The following is a 20051-nucleotide window of genomic DNA, read 5'->3' as shown; positions in this document are numbered from 1 at the left end:
AAAGATGATAGATGGATTAAAACTGAAGAGAAGTATCACATGATGGATGAAGATAAGGAAATGATAGCGAAAGCGATAAAATTAAGTAAGGTTGCTGAGAAAGGGAGAGTGTGTGTAGTGCCCAGATAAGCTAAGAACAGCAAAAAAAGAATGAACAAAACAAAAAAAAAATGGAAAAATTAAATAGAATAAAGAGAAAAATGCAAAATGAATGTGTACAGACCACCCCCCCCCCCAAATGCAGAAAACAATAATTAAAATGAAAAGCTTAAAAACAAAGATTCTATAAAAATTGAAAAAAAGGACTATTTTGGGGGTAGATTAGGATAAAAATACATTAATACAAACATTCCACAAGTTGACAAAATTGGCAGCAGAACTTTAACCATTGTACCAGAATCTTCTACCGAGTTGCTATAATACTAACAGTCTGACCCCTGTAGGGAAACATCGAAAGGTCTCATGCAGCATTTTGTCTTGCATTTTACAAGTCACTGAGCACAGTGATGCTGTTCTACACGCAATGTTTTGGCTGACATTGTAAGTTGACTGGTGAATGCAAAGGTTTTAATAAAAAATGTAAAATGTCATTACAAATGTCAATAAAATAATTAAAATTACATTGTTTTCTCATAGTTTTGCTGTCAAGATCTGTCCATGAATATACAGCAAATGATTGTAAACAGTTTATTAGATGTTAGAATATTGCTAGTTATCCAGCTTGCACTTCTTCTGTTCTGGTTCACCATTAGCATGCTTCTGTTTTGGAACATTGAACCCCAGTACCTAACAGAAAAGAAAAACAAGATTCTTTTTTTAGAACTGAATTTTAGCACCGCAGCATTGAAGGTTTACTTGTCACTCACTTCCTGTTCTGTCCCACTTGAATGCATTCACTAATGGTGGAACTACATCAACGGAGAAACTGTTCAGTCAATTTGACTATACAACATCATTATTAACTGACCCCCCAGTTACAAGACCCAAGCACTTTTATAATGTTTCATGTGACGCAGGAACACAGATGACTTACCTCTGGTTCTACTAGTGCCATGCGAATTTTCTGGTGTTGGATATTGGAAGCATCTAAGGTGATTTTCACCTTCACCTTATCAAACATATAAAAACATACATCTTCTACTGTCAGTGAAGGAATCTAGGGAAAACACAATGAAAAGGTTAGTATGAAGCACCAGCTTCTGTAACACAAAAACATTTATGAACATAGAAAGCTTCCCTAAAGGTCAGTAATACTTATGGTTATATGCCAGTCTCTTAACTTTACTTATATAAAAATTAAATGAAAAGGCAGAATCTTTGCACATGCAAAGATATTTTGGATTCAATTGGGATTCAGAGCTGGATACAATTCTGAGTTAGTGTCCTTGTCAGACTGACAAGGGGAATAAGGTTACAAGGACCAGCAAGTGTTGCTGTATCAGCTGGAGGGTACAGGCTTTTTACAGTTTACTTAATTTACTATACCACTAGGCTTTTTGTTTTAAATATAACAGTGGTGTACAGATTTACAATAAAATAACACATTAAAACATACCAGAAAAGAACTACAATAACCAGATAGGAAAGAATCAAATCGTACAAGGCCATTGATACACTTAATAACTATACAAGAAAATCAATACAGTTACCCAGAGCCCAACCCAGTCAGACTTCAAAGAGATCAGCTCCAAATGTAAGAGCAAAATAATGCACTTTAAGTAACCACTTAAAATGATTCAAAACGTCTCTGCTCGTACCGTCAAAGGGAGTGCATGCTACCAGAATGATGCAAAATAAAAATAAGTCCCCTTTCAAGTGGCCACAAGACGGGTTCCAGCCACTGAAGGAATTGTCAACATTAACATATCTTGGGAACATAACATCCTGGTTAGTATATATGGCTGTATTAACATAACATGTGTCTGAGGAATTTCTTCAGAGTACAGTGCTTTTTTCTTCTTACAGAGATCAGCATAAGCGCGAGGTCAGTTCCCTAGATAAAGCCGAATACGGCAAAAAGGGACCCCATCGGAATACGAAGATAAGTGCCTTATGCTTAAATATTGAGTTTAAAGGAACAGCATTAACAATACTTGCATAATATATTTAAAAAGTATATTCTAATCAGGAGGTTTTTTTAGCCAATGAAGATTCCACCCCGTAGATCAGAATGCAATCATTTTCTGTACCGCGGATACAGAGGCTTTTCCTCCATTACACAGAGATAATTATCACCATATTTTTTTTGCAACCACTATTTGAGCATTAAGTGACACTTCCATTAAATATTGTGGTTGAGTCCTACTCAGCAGTGAAAGCATGACACAATGAAAACAATGACTCCAACATTGGAAACTGAAAATTGAATAATCCCAAATAGGAAATGGAGTTTCTTTTTTCAGAAGAAAACAGCAAACCATACTGTCAGCTTTGTCTTACAAACGGTCAGACTCTTGTTGCAAACATTAAATCCTATTTATAACATGAATCACTGTTAAACTGGCAAGAAAGTTTCACCTAAATCAGAGGGAAAAAAAAGCAGGAGATAGAAAAGGTAACAACTGCTCTATAAGGGCAATTCTATAAACTGGGTGCAAACATTTCTGCACCTACTGCATATGTAAATGTGCACACTTGCATATATATATGCCTATTTGCCCCTAAGCGCTATTCCTCAAATACCAACTTAACTTACAGTACATAGTTCACATTTGCAAGGGGAGCATACACAGGGGTGGAGCACAGGAAGGACATAGACGGGGTTCCCATTTACGAACGTAACTTTAATAATACTGTAAGCTAGACGTGTTTCTGGCACATTTAGGCCCGTTCTATGGCCGGTATAAGTGTGAGCAGCTAAATATTAGATGCACCAATACTGGGTATTCTATAATGGAATTTAAGAGCCTATTTTATAATGGAACCTAGGTGCCCAACACCTGTCCCTGAAGTGCCTAAATAAAGGTCCCCTAGTTACATTAATTACCTTTTAAATGCTCAGGAGCATATGAAAAAAAAATAACAGGCAGAAGTGACATAATTCAGATTGTCACACTCATATATGCACTTGGATGTTGGAAAGATGAAAATCATTTCTGGATACAGAAATGTTGAAATAAACCCTGTTCAGGTTACTGGGAACACCTGCTTTTGATCTGAGTGATAAGGCAAAGAAAAAACTGACCAAAAATGTAAAGACAATGTCTTTGAGCTGACAAAGGGAATGGATTTTCGATTTTAGCTCATGACTGTTTCAGTAGTAGCTCAAGGTGAGTTATATGCAACTGCAGTAGGTATTTTCCTGTTTCCAGAGGACTTATGTCTAAGTTCATTCCTGAGGCAATGAAGGGTTAAAGTGGCTAGCCCAAGATTAGAAGACATAGTGAGATTTGAACTAGGCTTCCCTGGATCTCACTCTGCTGCTCTAATCATTAGGCTACTCCTCCACTTCCAGGGTGGAAGATAATGATGGTATTAATGCACCCCGTTAGTAAATGATCTCCTAAACGCCTTACCTCATCATTATAAAAAAGCCTTGGCTTTGGCTTGTCTTTTTCTTCAAAGAACACGGTTCCTTCTAGACCAAACTTTGGGATTAGGACCACAATTGCATTCTTTCTTACAAATAAAATATACCCTTCTTCGCTCACAATTCCTTTGCTTTTAAAGAACAGCTGCAACAGAAATATTTGAGGGAGGTGAGCATTAAAATATAACACAGAAAATAGAATCATATAGAACAGAGCTACAGTGGTGGAAATAAGTATTTGATCCCTTGCTGATTTTGTAAGTTTGCCCACTGACAAAGACATGAGCAGCCCATAATTGAAGGGTAGGTTATTGGTAACAGTGAGAGATAGCACATCACAAATTAAATCCGGAAAATCACATTGTGGAAAGTATATGAATTTATTTGCATTCTGCAGAGGGAAATAAGTATTTAATCCCTCTGGCAAACAAGACCTAATACTTGGTGGCAAAACCCTTGTTGGCAAGCACAGCGGTCAGACGTCTTCTGTAGTTGATGATGAGGTTTGCACACATGTCAGGAGGAATTTTGGTCCACTCCTCTTTGCAGATCATCTCTAAATCATTAAGAGTTCTGGGCTGTCGCTTGGCAACTCGCAGCTTCAGCTCCCTCCATAAGTTTTCAATGGGATTAAGGTCTGGTGACTGGCTAGGCCACTCCATGACCCTAATGTGCTTCTTCCTGAGCCACTCCTTTGTTGCCTTGGCTGTATGTTTTGGGTCATTGTCGTGCTGGAAGACCCAGCCACGACCCATTTTTAAGGCCCTGGCGGAGGGAAGGAGGTTGTCACTCAGAATTGTACGGTACATGGCCCCATCCATTCTCCCATTGATGCGGTGAAGTAGTCCTGTGCCCTTAGCAGAGAAACACCCCCAAAACATAACATTTCCACCTCCATGCTTGACAGTGGGGACGGTGTTCTTTGGGTCATAGGCAGCATTTCTCTTCCTCCAAACACGGCGAGTTGAGTTCATGCCAAAGAGCTCAATTTTTGTCTCATCTGACCACAGCACCTTCTCCCAATCACTCTCGGCATCATCCAGGTGTTCACTGGCAAACTTCAGACGGGCCGTCACATGTGCCTTCCGGAGCAGGGGGACCTTGCGGGCACTGCAGGATTGCAATCCGTTATGTCGTAATGTGTTACCAATGGTTTTCGTGGTGACAGTGGTCCCAGCTGCCTTGAGATCATTGACAAGTTCCCCCCTTGTAGTTGTAGGCTGATTTCTAACCTTCCTCATGATCAAGGATACCCCACGAGGTGAGATTTTGCGTGGAGCCCCAGATCTTTGTCGATTGACAGTCATTTTGTACTTCTTCCATTTTCTTACTATGGCACCAACAGTTGTCTCCTTCTCGCCCAGCGTCTTACTGATGGTTTTGTAGCCCATTCCAGCCTTGTGCAGGTGTATGATCTTGTCCCTGACATCCTTAGACAGCTCCTTGCTCTTGGCCATTTTGTAGAGGTTAGAGTCTGACTGATTCACTGAGTCTGTGGACAGGTGTCTTTCATACAGGTGACCATTGCCGACAGCTGTCTGTCATGCAGGTAACGAGTTGATTTGGAGCATCTACCTGGTCTGTAGGGGCCAGATCTCTTACTGGTTGGTGGGGGATCAAATACTTATTTCCCTCTGCAGAATGCAAATAAATTCATATACTTTCCACAATGTGATTTTCCGGATTTAATTTGTGATGTGCTATCTCTCACTGTTACCAATAACCTACCCTTCAATTATGGGCTGCTCATGTCTTTGTCAGTGGGCAAACTTACAAAATCAGCAAGGGATCAAATACTTATTTCCACCACTGTACCATATATACTTGCACCCCTAGTTTCCCTCTAAAATTATACTGTCCATTTAGCGACTCATGCATAGGTCCCTTCTCTTCCCACCCACACCAGTTCCAGCATTTCCCCCCTCCCCCCCCCCCCCCCCAGTCTGCTGTACTAAAACTGCAGTTAAACGTTTACAATTAGTCCAGAATACGTCTGCTCGACTGATATTTTCATCTGGCAAATATGATTCTGCTTCATTGGTGTTGCAGAAGCTACTTTGGCTCCCCATATTTGTCAGATCAAAATTTAAGCTTTGCACTTACTTTTAAAATAATGTATGGTGATGCACCATCTTATTTGACAAATTGGGTTACCTTTCTTCATGCACAAGATAGAGCTAGAACCTGTAATCAAATTTTATTGTGTTTTCCTTCTACTAGACAAATTATTAAACGGAGGGTGTTTAATTCCTCTCTTCAATATCAAGCAGTTTCCGTATGGAATATGCTACCTCTACAGCTTTGGGTCTTGACAAACTACTTTACCTTTAGAAAGGCATATAAGGCATTTCTATTTACAGAATAAATTTGATTACATTGTTAGCTGTATAATTTCTGTCTAATACGTAGGAATTTTCTTTTGTAACCCACAGTGAACCATCTGTGGTATTTGCAAAATAAAAGCAGTGTATAACACAATACAGCATATTGTCCCCTTCTCTTCCCCATACTTTCACTCTCATCCATACCTGTTCCTAGCCTCCAAAACAGTTTCAGCACCTGTATGGTGCCTTTTTCAGGTCATACTCAGGTGCACAGCTGGGTCACATCCTGTACCTGACAAGACGTATATTATTAGAGTTCCCATGATGCATTACCCATCAGCAGAGGGCGTGACCCAGCAGTGTGTCTACAATACAGCATATTGTCCCCTTCTCTTCCCCATACTTTCACTCTCATCCATACCTGTTCCTAGCCTCCAAAGCAGTTTCAGCACCTGTATGGTGCCTTTTTCAGGTCATACTCAGGTGCACAGCTGGGTCACATCCTGTACCTGACAAGACGTATATTATTAGAGTTCCCATGATGCATTACCCATCAGCAGAGGGCGTGACCCAGCAGTGTGCCTGTAGAGTAACCTTTTCCAGAACTAGGACATGAATTAAAGTTGTAGGGGGTGAGGGGATTGACTTTCGATTAAAGCCAGGAAGTACTTTTTCACAGAAAGGGTAGTGAATGCCTGGAATTCCCTCCTGGGGAAGGTGGTGGAGACAAAAACGGTAACAGAATTCAAACATGCATGGGATAAACAAAAAGGATTTCTATATGGAAAGAGAAAGGAAGCAAAACAAACTTAGGGCTGCTTAGATGGCAACTCCAATAATTGGGAAATAAAGCCAGTGCTGGGCACACTAGGTTCTACAGTCTAAGCCCCTATTATGGCTATGTTTATATTTATTTACACTTGAAGAATTGCCTTTTTTAGCAAATAAGTCAAAGTGATTTACAAAATAGTTAAAAACATATGGGGAAAAAGAAAAAGGAATGCCAAAAATTATATAGAATAGGAAACAATCACACCAAAGAAAGTAAAGTAACTACCTAAGTACTACACCCTCTTCAAGTACAACTGCGTCACTGACAGAGAAGCACAAAATAATAGAAAAGAAATAAGTCTTCAAAGCTATCTTAAAATTCTTTAACAAAGGCTCAGCTCTTATATACAAATGAAAGTTATTCCACAAAAAAGGGGCCAAGGCAGATTTGGTTGGGTTGGAGTGGGCTTCAATGGCAACGCCAGTAGGTAGACAATAAGTCCAGTGCCAACACTACAGTCTGTGTCCTCGAAATTGCAAGGACAGATCAAGATGAAGTATGCAAATGCTATGAGTTTATCTTGTTGGGCAGACTAGATAGACCATGCAGGTCTTTATCTGTCATACTTCTATGACTTGGATTTATGCCACTGTTCATTTTATGTTGCTTTTTTTCTCTTTCTTCTCTACCAATATTTTGCTGTTTGTTCATCTCATTTCTTAGCAGTCTCTGTTTTTTTTTCCTTTGTACAGTCTCTCAATCTTATCATAATTTATTTCATTTTCCAGAGTCTCCTCCCCTCACCCCCAACCTATTTTTCGATTCCCTTTTCTCCTTATTCTCTCTTTAGCAGCCTGCGCCCTTCACCTGAACTGCACCAAACTGTACTCCCTCAATTTCTCTTCCACAATTTAGTCTGTTTCTAGCTTCTCTCAACCTCATGATACTCCTCTTTCTTTCACCTCTGATTTGCTTCTCCTCTCAAAAGCTCAGGGCCGTTTCAGTTTTTTCTCTCTCCTGTCTATGCTCGCGCTCTCTTACCCCTTCATTCTATACCTTAAACTTGCATACTATGTCTAGGTCTTCCAATTTAGGTTGTAACTGATCAATACCAATAAGAAACCCTGATGCAAAAACAGATTTATCAGATAAACACCAGAAAAAACAGTCCTCTGGTACTCTTTCATCCCAATCTTGGCTTATCTTGTATGCTTCTGTTTTTGTGTCTTTACTGCACTGATGAATCCCAAATGATACAAGCATACATAATGGTTTCCACTGGAAAAGATATCTAGAATCTTCTTGAAGTGTTTTGTTTTTTTAAAATTTTGTCTCTTCACAAATAACAGCATAAAGTACCAGCAATAGTATATGTGGTGTGAAAACACTGATAAATGCAGTTTTTGTACCCTTGAAAAACTCCTAATTATCTGGAAAATAAGCATTTAAATATGCAATTTACAAGCACTTAAGAACAAAAGCCTTAATTACATCTGTATCCCTAGCTCTGCTTGTCTCTCAGTCTCTCTTTACCTTCAGCCCAGCCTTTTTCTCCATGATCCCAAATCACTCTCTCTTTTCTCGGTCGGAGAACTAGGCCTTCTATCCACTGTCTCTTCTTCATCGTCCTCTCTTACCTTCTGCCAGTCTTCAATATTTACAATACATTTTTAAGTGCTTGACCATTAAAAGTGACCAATAGTTTCTAAGATGGCATTCTCCAGAAGCAACCATCTCTGCTGCACTGCTTACCTGAGTGTGAAATGCAACGGATGCTCTTTGTGAATATTGAGCCATTTTGTGTCTGTAATTGAGATTTTTGCATATTTCTGCTAACTTATGTTTATCCATCAGTTCTGGATATGTACAATCTGCTCCTATAGCTGCTGCCAGCAGCCGATGCACTATTATATCAGAATACCTGGAGAAATTACAAGACAAAGCATAATGCATGCAAACTTAACACACAAAAAGCGGTGTTACGCCCTATAAGTGTTTCTATTTACAGCAAAACTATAAAGCCAACTGAAACTTTACTTACTTTATTGAAGACTTTTTTTGTAAATATCCTCACCAATCTGAGGAGGTGATCCCCTCCATCTGTTGTGTAAATCTTAAATACAGCCTCCAAACGTATAAATTATAAACTAATGTTTCAAGAAAGCAATACCTTCATATCTATACTGCCTTAACATCTCCTCTTCTAAAAAAAATTTGTAAGTCTTAATTTGATTTACAGCCATGGAAGAAGGCATTTTTAAGAACTGGCTTTCAGACTAGCTCCAGGGCGGTCTTAGATATAGTATCAGAACAGGTCCTGGAAAAAAAATAAGCACAACTCTGCAAAATTATGCCAGTTTGCCCTGGACTGCCATTAAGAATCAGGCAAAAGAAATAATATAATGCAGGTGTAAAGACAGTAAAGATGCGACAGTGTTGCTTTCATGTAGTCAATTGTCTGTAATTAATACTTTTGGAAATGCTTACAGAATAGAGAGATAACATGCAATTACTGTCTTGTCACAGTTAACCATTCAGTGTAATCTACTTACTCTTAGGTGGCAGTTATAATTTCTTATTCTCCATTAATTTTTAGAACATATATAGAAGTATGGGGATCAAAGCACAGAACTGGTTTTATTTCCTTATCAGTCTGTCATCATGCAAACTATAGAACGTTTTGTACCCTTCCCTCTGCTCATGCTTGATTTGGCAAGCTTTGGGGAAGGGACAGCAAAATTATTAGTTTAGAATATCATTTCAGAAACTTAATTACCTTCTAATGGGTGAGGTGAAATGTGTGTAGATAGGAGAAGCTAGACCGTAATGATGAAAATCACTGTCCATTCCAGAGCAGAAATAGACTGCTTGCATCATGCAGCGAGTGGCCAGAATCCTCAACAGTGTGTTCAGATACGGGAAGGAAGAACACTCGGCCTGGTCTAAAGAGTCCGCCAGGGCCTTGGCAGAATCAGTCTTAATCTCCAAGTCCTGTGAGAACAGAAATAAACTTGGCTATGTTGATAAAATTGCAGAAGCCTCTATTCAAGAAAGGCAGGTATATTTGGGTGCTACTGTACTGACTGTCACCAAAGAACCATGCAGGCATCACACTGATATATGTGAAGTACAAATAAAGCAAGGACAACTGAAGAGGGAATTTAAGGATGAAGGGACTTTTGATCATATGGGATATGGCCACAATAAAGAATACAAAGCTCTTACTCAAAAGGGCTCCATTTACTAATGTGCATTAAGGGTAAGTTAGAAAATTAGTAGGTAGGATATTGGGTTTGTGCTGTCCTGCCAGGCAATATTTAACCATAACAAAGCAGAAGAGCAGAGGCAATTAAAAAGAAAAACTCCCCTAGGAACTAATAAATTGCTCAACAGAGAACAACTAAAGAAGGATAAAGCCCTCCAGATTAAAGATTCAACAGGAATAATGAAATAGTCAAAAACTTTACACTTCAGAAAGATAGAAAATAAACTGATGCTAAGAACCATAGGTGGGTTCTCCACCGGACAGACATTTGGGATGAACCAAAGCAGTATTTACTGCCAGTGGGACAGTGAAGTTCCTACTGGGATGATGTGGTGTTGTTTGCTCTTTACTATTTCACATATCTGACACAGCTCTTTAATTATCACAGTTTTGAAGTTTCTCCTCTCATCCGAATGAATATGGCAGGGTGCACCAAATCAATTATCCAATGCATGTACAATGCTTTTGCTGTAGTTAACACCGTCTGGTTCCAAGCTGGTCTGTGACTACATAATGGGTAAAAGGTCAGTGATAACTAACATTTTCTACACCACCTTGTTTCTGGTTCCAGAAAAGTAAAATCTACTGCCACTACTTCTAAGGAGTAAGAAGCTGTAAAGCACTGCATTACATTCTTGTATTGAGGGAAAACATCTTTTGCTAGAATGCATCTTGATCAAGACTTAATCTAAGTTTTCACATCTTTTGTTATTGTGGGCCAGTAAAGCGAATGCTACATACCTGTAGAAGGTATTCTCCGAGGACAGCAGGCTGATTGTTCTCACTGATGGGTGACGTCCTCGGCAGCCCCTCCAATCGGAATCTTCCTAGCAAAGTCCTTTGCTAGCTCTCGCGCGCACCGCGCATGCGCGGCCGTCTTCCCGCCCGAAACCGGCTCGAGCCGGCCAGTTCAGTATGTAGCAAGACAATACAGTTCAAGGGAAGACACAACTCCAAAGGGGAGGCGGGCGGGTTTGTGAGAACAATCAGCCTGCTGTCCTCGGAGAATACCTTCTACAGGTATGTAGCATTCGCTTTCTCCGAGGACAAGCAGGCTGCTTGTTCTCACTGATGGGGTATCCCTAGCCCCCAGGCTCACTCAAAACAACAACCATGGTCAATTGGACCTCGCAACGGCGAGGACATAACTGAGATTGACCTAAAAAATTTACCAACTAACTGAGAGTGCAGCCTGGAACAGAACAAACAGGGCCCTCGGGGGGTGGAGTTGGATCCTAAAGCCCAAACAGGTTCTGAAGAACTGACTGCCCGAACCGACTGTCGCGTCGGGTATCCTGCTGCAGGCAGTAATGAGATGTGAATGTGTGGACAGATGACCACGTCGCAGCTTTGCAAATTTCTTCAATAGTGGCTGACTTCAAGTGGGCTACCGACGCAGCCATGGCTCTAACATTATGAGCCGTGACATGACCCTCAAGAGCCAGCCCCGCCTGGGCGTAAGTGAAGGAAATGCAATCTGCTAGCCAATTGGATATGGTGCGTTTCCCTACAGCCACTCCCCTCCTATTGGGATCAAAAGAAACAAACAATTGGGCGGACTGTCTGTGGGGCTGTGTCCGCTCCAGATAGAAGGCCAATGCTCTCTTGCAGTCCAATGTGTGCAGCTGACGTTCAGCAGGGCAGGAATGAGGACGGGGAAAGAATGTTGGCAAGACAATTGACTGGTTCAGATGGAACTCCGACACGACCTTTGGCAAGAACTTAGGGTGAGTGCGGAGGACTACTCTGTTATGATGAAATTTGGTGTAAGGGGCCTGGGCTACCAGGGCCTGAAGCTCACTGACTCTACGAGCTGAAGTAACTGTCACCAAGAAAATGACCTTCCAGGTCAAGTACCTCAGATGGCAGGAATTCAGTGGCTCAAAAGGAGGTTTCATCAGCTGGGTGAGAACGACATTGAGATCCCATGACACTGTAGGAGGCTTGACAGGGGGCTTTGACAAAAGCAAACCTCTCATGAAGCGAACAACTAAAGGCTGTCCCGAGATCGGCTTACCTTCCACATGGTAATGGTATGCACTGATTGCGCTAAGGTGAACTCTTACAGAGTTGGTCTTGAGACCAGACTCAGACAAGTGCAGAAGGTATTCAAGCAGGGTCTGTGTAGGACAAGAGCGAGGAGCTAGGGCCTTGCTGTCACACCACACGGCAAACCTCCTCCACAGAAAGAAGTAACTCCTCTTGGTGGAATCTTTCCTGGAAGCAAGCAAGACGCGGGAGACACCCTCTGACAGACCCAAAGAGGCAAAGTCTACGCTCTCAACATCCAGGCCGTGAGAGCCAGGGACCGGAGGCTGGGATGCAGAAGAGCCCCTTCGTTCTGCGTGATGAGGGTCGGAAAACACTCCAATCTCCACGGTTCTTCGGAGGATAACTCCAGAAGAAGAGGGAACCAGATCTGACGCGGCCAAAAAGGAGCAATCAGAATCATGGTGCCTCGGTCTTGTTTGAGTTTCAACAAAGTCTTCCCCACCAGAGGAATGGGAGGATAAGCATACAGCAGGCCTTCCCCCCAATCCAGGAGGAAGGCATCCGATGCCAGTCTGCCTGGGGCCTGAAGCCTGGAACAGAACTGAGGGACTTTGTGGTTCACTCGAGATGCGAAGAGATCCACCAAGGGGGTGCCCCACGCTTGGAAGATCTGGCGCACCACTCTGGAGTTGAGCGACCACTCGTGAGGTTGCATAATCCTGCTCAATCTGTCGGCCAGACTGTTGTTTACGCCTGCCAAATATGTGGCTTGGAGCACCATGCCGAGACGGCGAGCCCAGAGCCACATGCTGACGGCTTCCTGACACAGGGGGCGAGATCCGGTGCCCCCCTGCTTGTTGACATAGTACATGGCAACCTGGTTGTCTGTCTGAATTTGGATAATTTGATGGGACAGCCGATCTCTGAAAGCCTTCAGAGCGTTCCAGATCGCTCGCAACTCCAGGAGATTGATCTGTAGACCGCGTTCCTGGAGGGACCAGCTTCCTTGGGTGTGAAGCCCATCGACATGAGCTCCCCATCCCAGGAGAGACGCATCCGTTGTCAGCACTTTTTGTGGCTGAGGAATTTGGAAAGGACGTCCCAGAGTCAAATTGGACCAGATTGTCCACCAATACAGGGATTCCAGAAAACTCGTGGACAGGTGGATCACGTCTTCTAGACCCCCAGCAGCCTGAAACCACTGGGAGGCTAGGGTCCATTGAGCAGATCTCATGTGAAGACGGGCCATGGGAGTCACATGGACTGTGGAGGCCATGTGGCCCAGCAATCTCAACATCTGCCGAGCTGTGATCTGCTGGGACGCTCGCACCCGCAAGACGAGGGACAACAAGTTGTTGGCTCTCGTCTCTGGGAGATAGGCGCGAGCCGTCCGAGAATCCAGCAGAGCTCCTATGAATTCGAGTTTCTGCACTGGGAGAAGATGGGATTTTGGGTAATTTATCACAAACCCCAGTAGCTCCAGGAGGCGAATAGTCATCTGCATGGACTGCAGGGCTCCTGCCTCGGATGTGTTCTTCACCAGCCAATCGTCGAGATATGGGAACACATGCACCCCCAGCCTGCGAAGTGCCGCTGCTACTACAGCTAGGCACTTTGTGAACACCCTGGGCGCAGAGGCGAGCCCAAAGGGTAGCACACAGTACTGGAAGTGGCGTGTGCCCAACTGAAATCGCAGATACTGTCTGTGAGCTGGCAGTATCGGGATGTGTGTGTAGGCATCCTTTAAGTCCAGAGAGCATAGCCAATCGTTTTGCTGAATCATGGGGAGAAGGGTGCCCAGGGAAAGCATCCTGAACTTTTCTTTTACGAGATATTTGTTCAGGGCCCTTAGGTCTAGGATGGGACGCATCCCCCCTGTTTTCTTTTCCACAAGGAAGTACCTGGAATAGAATCCCAGCCCTTCTTGCCCGGATGGCACGGGCTCGACCGCATTGGCGCTGAGAAGGGCGGAGAGTTCCTCTGCAAGTACCTGCTTGTGCTGGAAGCTGTAAGACTGAGCTCCCGGTGGACAATTTGGAGGTTTGGAGGCCAAATTGAGGGTGTATCCTTGCCGGACTATTTGCAGAACCCACTGATCGGAGGTTATGAGAGGCCACCTTTGGTGAAAAGCTTTCAACCTCCCTCCGACTGGCAGGTCGCCCGACACTGACACTTGGATGTCGGCTATGCTCTGCTGGAGCCAGTCAAAAGCTCGCCCCTTGCTTTTGCTGGGGAGCCGCGGGGCCTTGCTGAGGCGCACGCTGCTGACGAGAGCGAGCGCGCTGGGGCTTAGCCTGGGCCGCAGGCTGTCGGGAAGGAGGATTGTACCTACGCTTACCAGAAGTATAGGGAACAGTCTTCCTTCCCCCGAAAAATCGTCTACCTGTAGAGGTAGAAGCTGAAGGCTGCCGGCGGGAGAACTTGTCGAATGCGGTGTCCCGCTGGTGGAGAGACTCTACCACCTGCTCGACTTTTTCTCCAAAAATGTTGTCCGCACGGCAAGGCGAGTCCGCAATCCGCTGCTGGAGTCTATTCTCCAGGTCGGCGGCACGCAGCCATGAGAGCCTGCGCATCACCACACCTTGAGCAGCGGCCCTGGACGCAACATCAAAAGTGTCATAAACTCCTCTGGCCAGGAATTTTCTGCACGCCTTCAGCTGCCTGACCACCTCCTGAAAAGGCTTGGCTTGCTCAGGGGGAAGAGCATCAACCAAGCCCGCCAACTGTCGCACATTATTCCGCATGTGTATGCTCGTGTAGAGCTGGTAAGACTGAATTTTGGCCACGAGCATAGAGGAATGGTAGGCCTTCCTCCCAAAGGAGTCTAAGGTTCTAGAGTCTTTGCCCGGGGGCGCCGAAGCATGCTCCCTAGAACTCTTAGCCTTCTTTAGGGCCAGATCCACAACTCCAGAGTCGTGAGGCAACTGGGTGCGCATCAGCTCTGGGTCCCCATGGATCCGGTACTGGGACTCGATCTTCTTGGGGATGTGGGGATTAGTTAAAGGCTTGGTCCAGTTCGCCAGCAATGTCTTTTTGAGGACATGGTGCAGGGGAACAGTGGACGCTTCCTTAGGTGGAGAAGGATAGTCCAGGAGCTCAAACATTTCAGCCCTGGGCTCGTCCTCCACAACCACCGGGAAGGGGATGGCCGTAGACATCTCCCGGACAAAGGAAGCAAAAGACAGACTCTCGGGAGGAGAAAGCTGTCTTTCAGGAGAGGGAGTGGGATCAGAAGGTAGACCCTCAGACTCCTCGTCAGAGAAATATCTGGGGTCTTCTTCTTCCTCCCACGAGGCCTCACCCTCGGTGTCAGACACAAGTTCACGGACCTGCGTCTGCAACCGTGCCCGGCTCGACTCCATGGAGCCACGTCCACGATGGGGGCGTCGAGAGGTAGACTCCCTCGCCCGCATCGGCGAAGCTCCCTCCGCCGACGTAGTCGGGGAGCCCTCCTGGGATGTGGCCGCAGTCGGCATCGCACGCGGTACCGACGTCGGGCGATGGGCCAGCCGGCGCCACGCTCGACGGTACCGGAGGCGCAAGCACCGCCGGTACCGGAGGGGTAGGGCGCAACAGCTCTCCCAGAATCTCTGGGAGAACGGCCCGGAGGCTCTCGTTCAGAGCGGCTGCAGAGAAAGGCATGGAGGTCGATGCAGGCGTCGACGTCAGAACCTGTTCCGGGCGTGGAGGCTGTTCCGGGCTGTCCAGAGTGGAGCGCATCGACACCTCCTGAACAGAGGGTGAGCGGTCCTCTCGGTGCCGATGCCTGCTGGGTGCCGACTCCCTCGGCGACCCAGAGCTCTCGGTGCCGACGCGGGGAGGGGACCGGTGTCGATGCTTCTTCGACTTCTTCCGAAGCATGTCACCGGAGCTCCCCGGCACCGACGAGGAGGACGTAGAATCCAGCCGTCGCTTCCTCGGGGCCGAGGCCGAAGGAGGTCGGTCTCGGGGGGGCTGTACCGCAGGAGCCCTCAGGGTAGGAGGAGAACCACCCGAGGGCTCACCGCCACCAGCAGGGGAATGGACAGCCCTCACCTGCACTCCACTCGATGCACCACCGTCCGACGACATCAGGAGACGAGGTCCCGGTACCACCGACGTCGATGCAGCTATCCGATGTCTCGGCGCCGATGCAGAGGGCCGATGCCTCGATGCACTGGCAGCCAAGGAAGAAGGTCTGGACGCTGATGACGTCGATGCACACGATGACCCCGGTGCCGATGCCGACGAAGAGCCCGAGAACAAAATGTTCCAGTGGGCCAATCTCGTTACTTGAGTCCGCCTTTGTAAGAGGGAACACAGACTACAGTTCTGGGGACGATGCTCGGCCCCCAGACACTGAAGACACGAAGAGTGCCTATCAGTGAGCGAGATTACCCGGGCGCACTGGGTGCACTTCTTGAAGCCGCTGGAAGGCTTCGATGTCATGGGCGGAAAAATCACGCCGGCGAAGTCAAAATCCGAAATGACGAATTTGGAGCACCAAAAATTTAAGGGAGAAAAATCTCGACCGAGGCCGAAAAGAGGCCTACCCCGACAACGAAAGAAAACTTACCGGGGCAAAAACTGGAAATACGGGAAGGGGCAAACGAAACCCAAGGGGGTTTCTGGAGCACTTTCCGAACGAAAAGAAACTTTTCCAAAGAAAAAACACGTCGATTTAGACAACGGACGCGCGAGGTCGACTCTCCGGGGCTCGACACGACAAAAACACAGCCGTACCGAGTGCGGACGAAAGAAGACTGGCCGGCTCGAGCCGGTTTCGGGAGGGAAGACGGCGGCGCATGCGCGGTGCGCGCGGGCGCGCGAGAGCTAGCAAAGGACTTTGCTAGGAAGATTCCGATTGGAGGGGCTGCCGAGGACGTCACCCATCAGTGAGAACAAGCAGCCTGCTTGTCCTCGGAGAATAATTTCTCAACATTTTAAAAATATTTTCTTCCATCATATTGCCAGTGTGATTTACAGAAAACATTTCCTGCTGCAGACTCTTAAGGACAAATAATTGTTTTATCTCACTAAAGTCTCTAGCATTTCTTATAATTCTATATAAAATTCTCCAGTGGTCATCTGGTCATTTATAGCACTTTTTTGTGGCTTAGTTGTTATTCAAACAGGTCTAGATCAAAATGTCCAATTTTTAGCCCTGGACATTTTTGTTTTGTTCAATTATGGCAGAAAAACACTAAGTGTTAGAAACACCCACCCTCAACACGCCCCCTTGTGATTTGGTCGCACTGCTGATGGATTGCATAGAAAAACGTCTAAAAATGGGTTACAAAAATAGTGATTTGGATGTTTTGGGAAGAAAAATGTCCAAATGGTGCTTTATGCCATCCTTTAAGCATTTTTCTCTTTTGAAAATGAACCCTTATGAATGGTAACAAAATAGCCTAAGTTCTTGCATTGCCATGTGGTAAAACCAGGCCTGGATTAATATGTCAAAGAAACACAGCATTTAAAAACATATGGCTAGCACTGGGGGATGGGAACACAGAGTAAGATATTTAGATTATTTTAGATAAAGCCAACTTTCAATATTTCATTTTTCTGGGAATTGCTCTGCTTAAAAATAAACGATTAAAATTTTGAGTATTTTGAAAAAAAAAAAAAAAGGGGTAACAAGAGAAGCATCTTTTCAGATGTCTTTGCAGGAGCTAACAAGAAGATGAACATATATTTTTGGTATAACTTATGTGGAGAAGTAGTCTAAAGGTTAGTGCAACAGCCTGAGAACCAGGGTCCAGTTCTACTTACAGCTCCTTGTGATTCTGGGAAAGTCACTTAACCCTCCATTGCCCCAGGTACACACAAAAGCATTTATTTATTTATTGAATTTAATATACCATGCTATCCGGTAAGATAATGAGTGGAATGGAAAGGGTCGATGTGGAGCGTCTGTTTACGCTTTCCAAAAATACTAGGACAAGGGGGCATGCGATGAAGCTGCAGTGTAGTAAATTTAGAACGAATCGGAGGAAATGTTTCCTCACTCAACTCACTCTGGAATTTGTTGCCGGAAAAAGTGGTTAAGGCGGTTGACTTTGCAGAATTTTTAAAAGGGTTGGACGGCTTCCTGGAGGAAAAGGCCATAGAATGTTATTGAATGGACGTGGGAAAAATCCGCTATTTCTGGGATGGGCAGGACAAATTGTTTGCACTTTTGGCCGCTGTCGGAGACAGGGTGCTGGGCTCGATGGACCCTTGGTCTGTCCCAGCACGGTGATGCTTATGTACTTATGTATTAACATCAATCAGAACGTTTTACAATACTGATTAAAACAAAAGCATTCATAGTTTTTCTTAGATCAATAGAAAACGTCTTAACAGTTGGTCTCTAAGTATTTCCTGGACTAAAAGAAAACTGAGTGTTTTTACTTCCCAATGGAAAAAAAACATACTACAGAGTATGAAGAAACTTACCTTGGACTTTGCTGCCTTCACAAGGATATCATAATTGGAGAGCGGAGGTGCAGGATGTTTTCGCAGTAGTGCGCATTCTGAAAACTCATCATAAATTTTTTCTGCTACAGAGACATTGGCAAGCAACATAAACTCTTCAACCATGGAATTTGTTTCCCTAAATATATAACACATATAATATTGAATAAGAGATAAGACCATGACAAGATTGTGTATGAGATAATACAATCTTTTCGTACTAGCTGCAGAAAGTTGGTTTCAGAAAAGGTCTTTAGAACTGCATGAAATCAACTAAGAATTATGAGAAATTCTAAACGTTTTGACTTATCTTCAAAACAGTATAAGCCTCTGATAAAGGCATTCTAGTGTGTACATTTATTTTACATATCAGAAATCAGAATACTCCTGAATAGAGTCAGTGTCCCTTCCCTTTAACAATGTAGTCGAGAGTAGACACTCTTCAGAAGACCAGCAAATGCTTAAAGTTTACAACTTTTCAAGGCTAAGGTCCTTTCGTCAGGCAAAATCTGAGGAAGGGATCTTAGAAGACTTCAAAATGTACAACTTTTAAATGCTTGTTAACCATTTTGAGAAGACATCTACACTGGTAAAATAACTATGTATCCAGGTAAGCTAAATGTCCAAAAACTGATCTCTCCTTACCCAGGTAAAAGTGATGCAAGGACCAACAACATGCATACTTTGACAAGAAGCTAGCATTCCCAAGAGTGTATTTAATTGGTGAAAGAAAATATGCACTTAAAATACATGTTCAAATCTATGTTTTTGCATGGGAAGAAGTGCCCACAGAAAAAGCACTACAAACTTCCCTGATTACTTTTTCCTGGGGCAGTTTAAAAAGGGAAAGTATGCTTGTATTTTAACTTTCAGAACTGGGGCAAAAGCACCCATGGACTTTGCATCGATACAGGCAAACCTCCATAAATGTTTCATTTCTTTCCAAATACATTTATAAAACTTGCATGCAAATGTTTATTGAAATAATTTTAGAGAGGAACCACAAATCATCAAAGCCAATCTAAGGACGTCAGTGGTTCACGCAGATCATTTTTCAAAAATAATATGAACCATAGAAATTAACTTTGTCAAATTATCAAAACAATTATAGAAAACATGATTAGCTTTAGAAATGCAATCCTACCACTTTCTCATTCATACAAAAGAAATCAAAATAATAAAACTAGCGAGGGTTTGAGACAAAGAAATACAAAATACCAGACCTCAGTTCCTTCGTCTGTAGATCTATGGGATCATGAGTTTCACTGTCCATGTGGAAGCGGACTTCTGGTGAAGAAAGTGTTAACGCTCTAAAAAATAAGAATTCCTATTGTGTTAAGTGGCATTAGCTTCTTTATAGCATCAGAGAGGAATTAAAACAAAAATTCAGACGGTAATTAAAATATATTGAGGCCCCTCCGATTTATATTTTATTCTTGCAGAGATTAGTGTTCAAAGTACTTAAAAGTAGCTACCACCACCATGGCTTGTTCTTAATATAGTAACATAGTAAATGACTGCAGATAAAGACCTGTACGGTCCATCCAGTCTGCCCAACAAGATAAACTCATTTTACATGGTATGTGATACTTTATATGTATACCAGAGTTTGATTTGTCCTTGCCTTTCTCAGGGCACAGACCATAGAAGTCTGCCCAGTACTGTTCTTATACTAAGTTCTGAAGCTAACATCAAAGCTATTAGTGGGCATTCAGCTGACCTGAAGGAATG

The 20051-nt window shown here is 43.9% G+C and overlaps 1 protein-coding gene across 1 annotated transcript in view; it reads right to left on the bottom strand.

The window, feature by feature from the left end:
• Positions 1 to 545: 545 nt before the first annotated feature.
• Positions 546 to 20051, bottom strand: part of DIS3 (DIS3 homolog, exosome endoribonuclease and 3'-5' exoribonuclease) — an 80540-nt gene continuing 61034 nt past the window's right edge. Inside the window, 7 exon segments of the mRNA XM_030200620.1 lie at positions 546 to 786; positions 1034 to 1156; positions 3516 to 3674; positions 8378 to 8546; positions 9402 to 9616; positions 18303 to 18459; positions 19544 to 19630. Coding sequence (XP_030056480.1) covers positions 709 to 786; positions 1034 to 1156; positions 3516 to 3674; positions 8378 to 8546; positions 9402 to 9616; positions 18303 to 18459; positions 19544 to 19630 — 988 coding nt within the window. The 3' untranslated portion in view covers positions 546 to 708.

This window comes from Microcaecilia unicolor, chromosome 4, assembly GCF_901765095.1.
Source record: "Microcaecilia unicolor chromosome 4, aMicUni1.1, whole genome shotgun sequence".
Classification (NCBI taxonomy): domain Eukaryota; kingdom Metazoa; phylum Chordata; class Amphibia; order Gymnophiona; family Siphonopidae; genus Microcaecilia; species Microcaecilia unicolor.
Note: the sequence above shows the minus strand (reverse complement) of the source record. Positions and strands in the feature narration are given on the sequence as shown.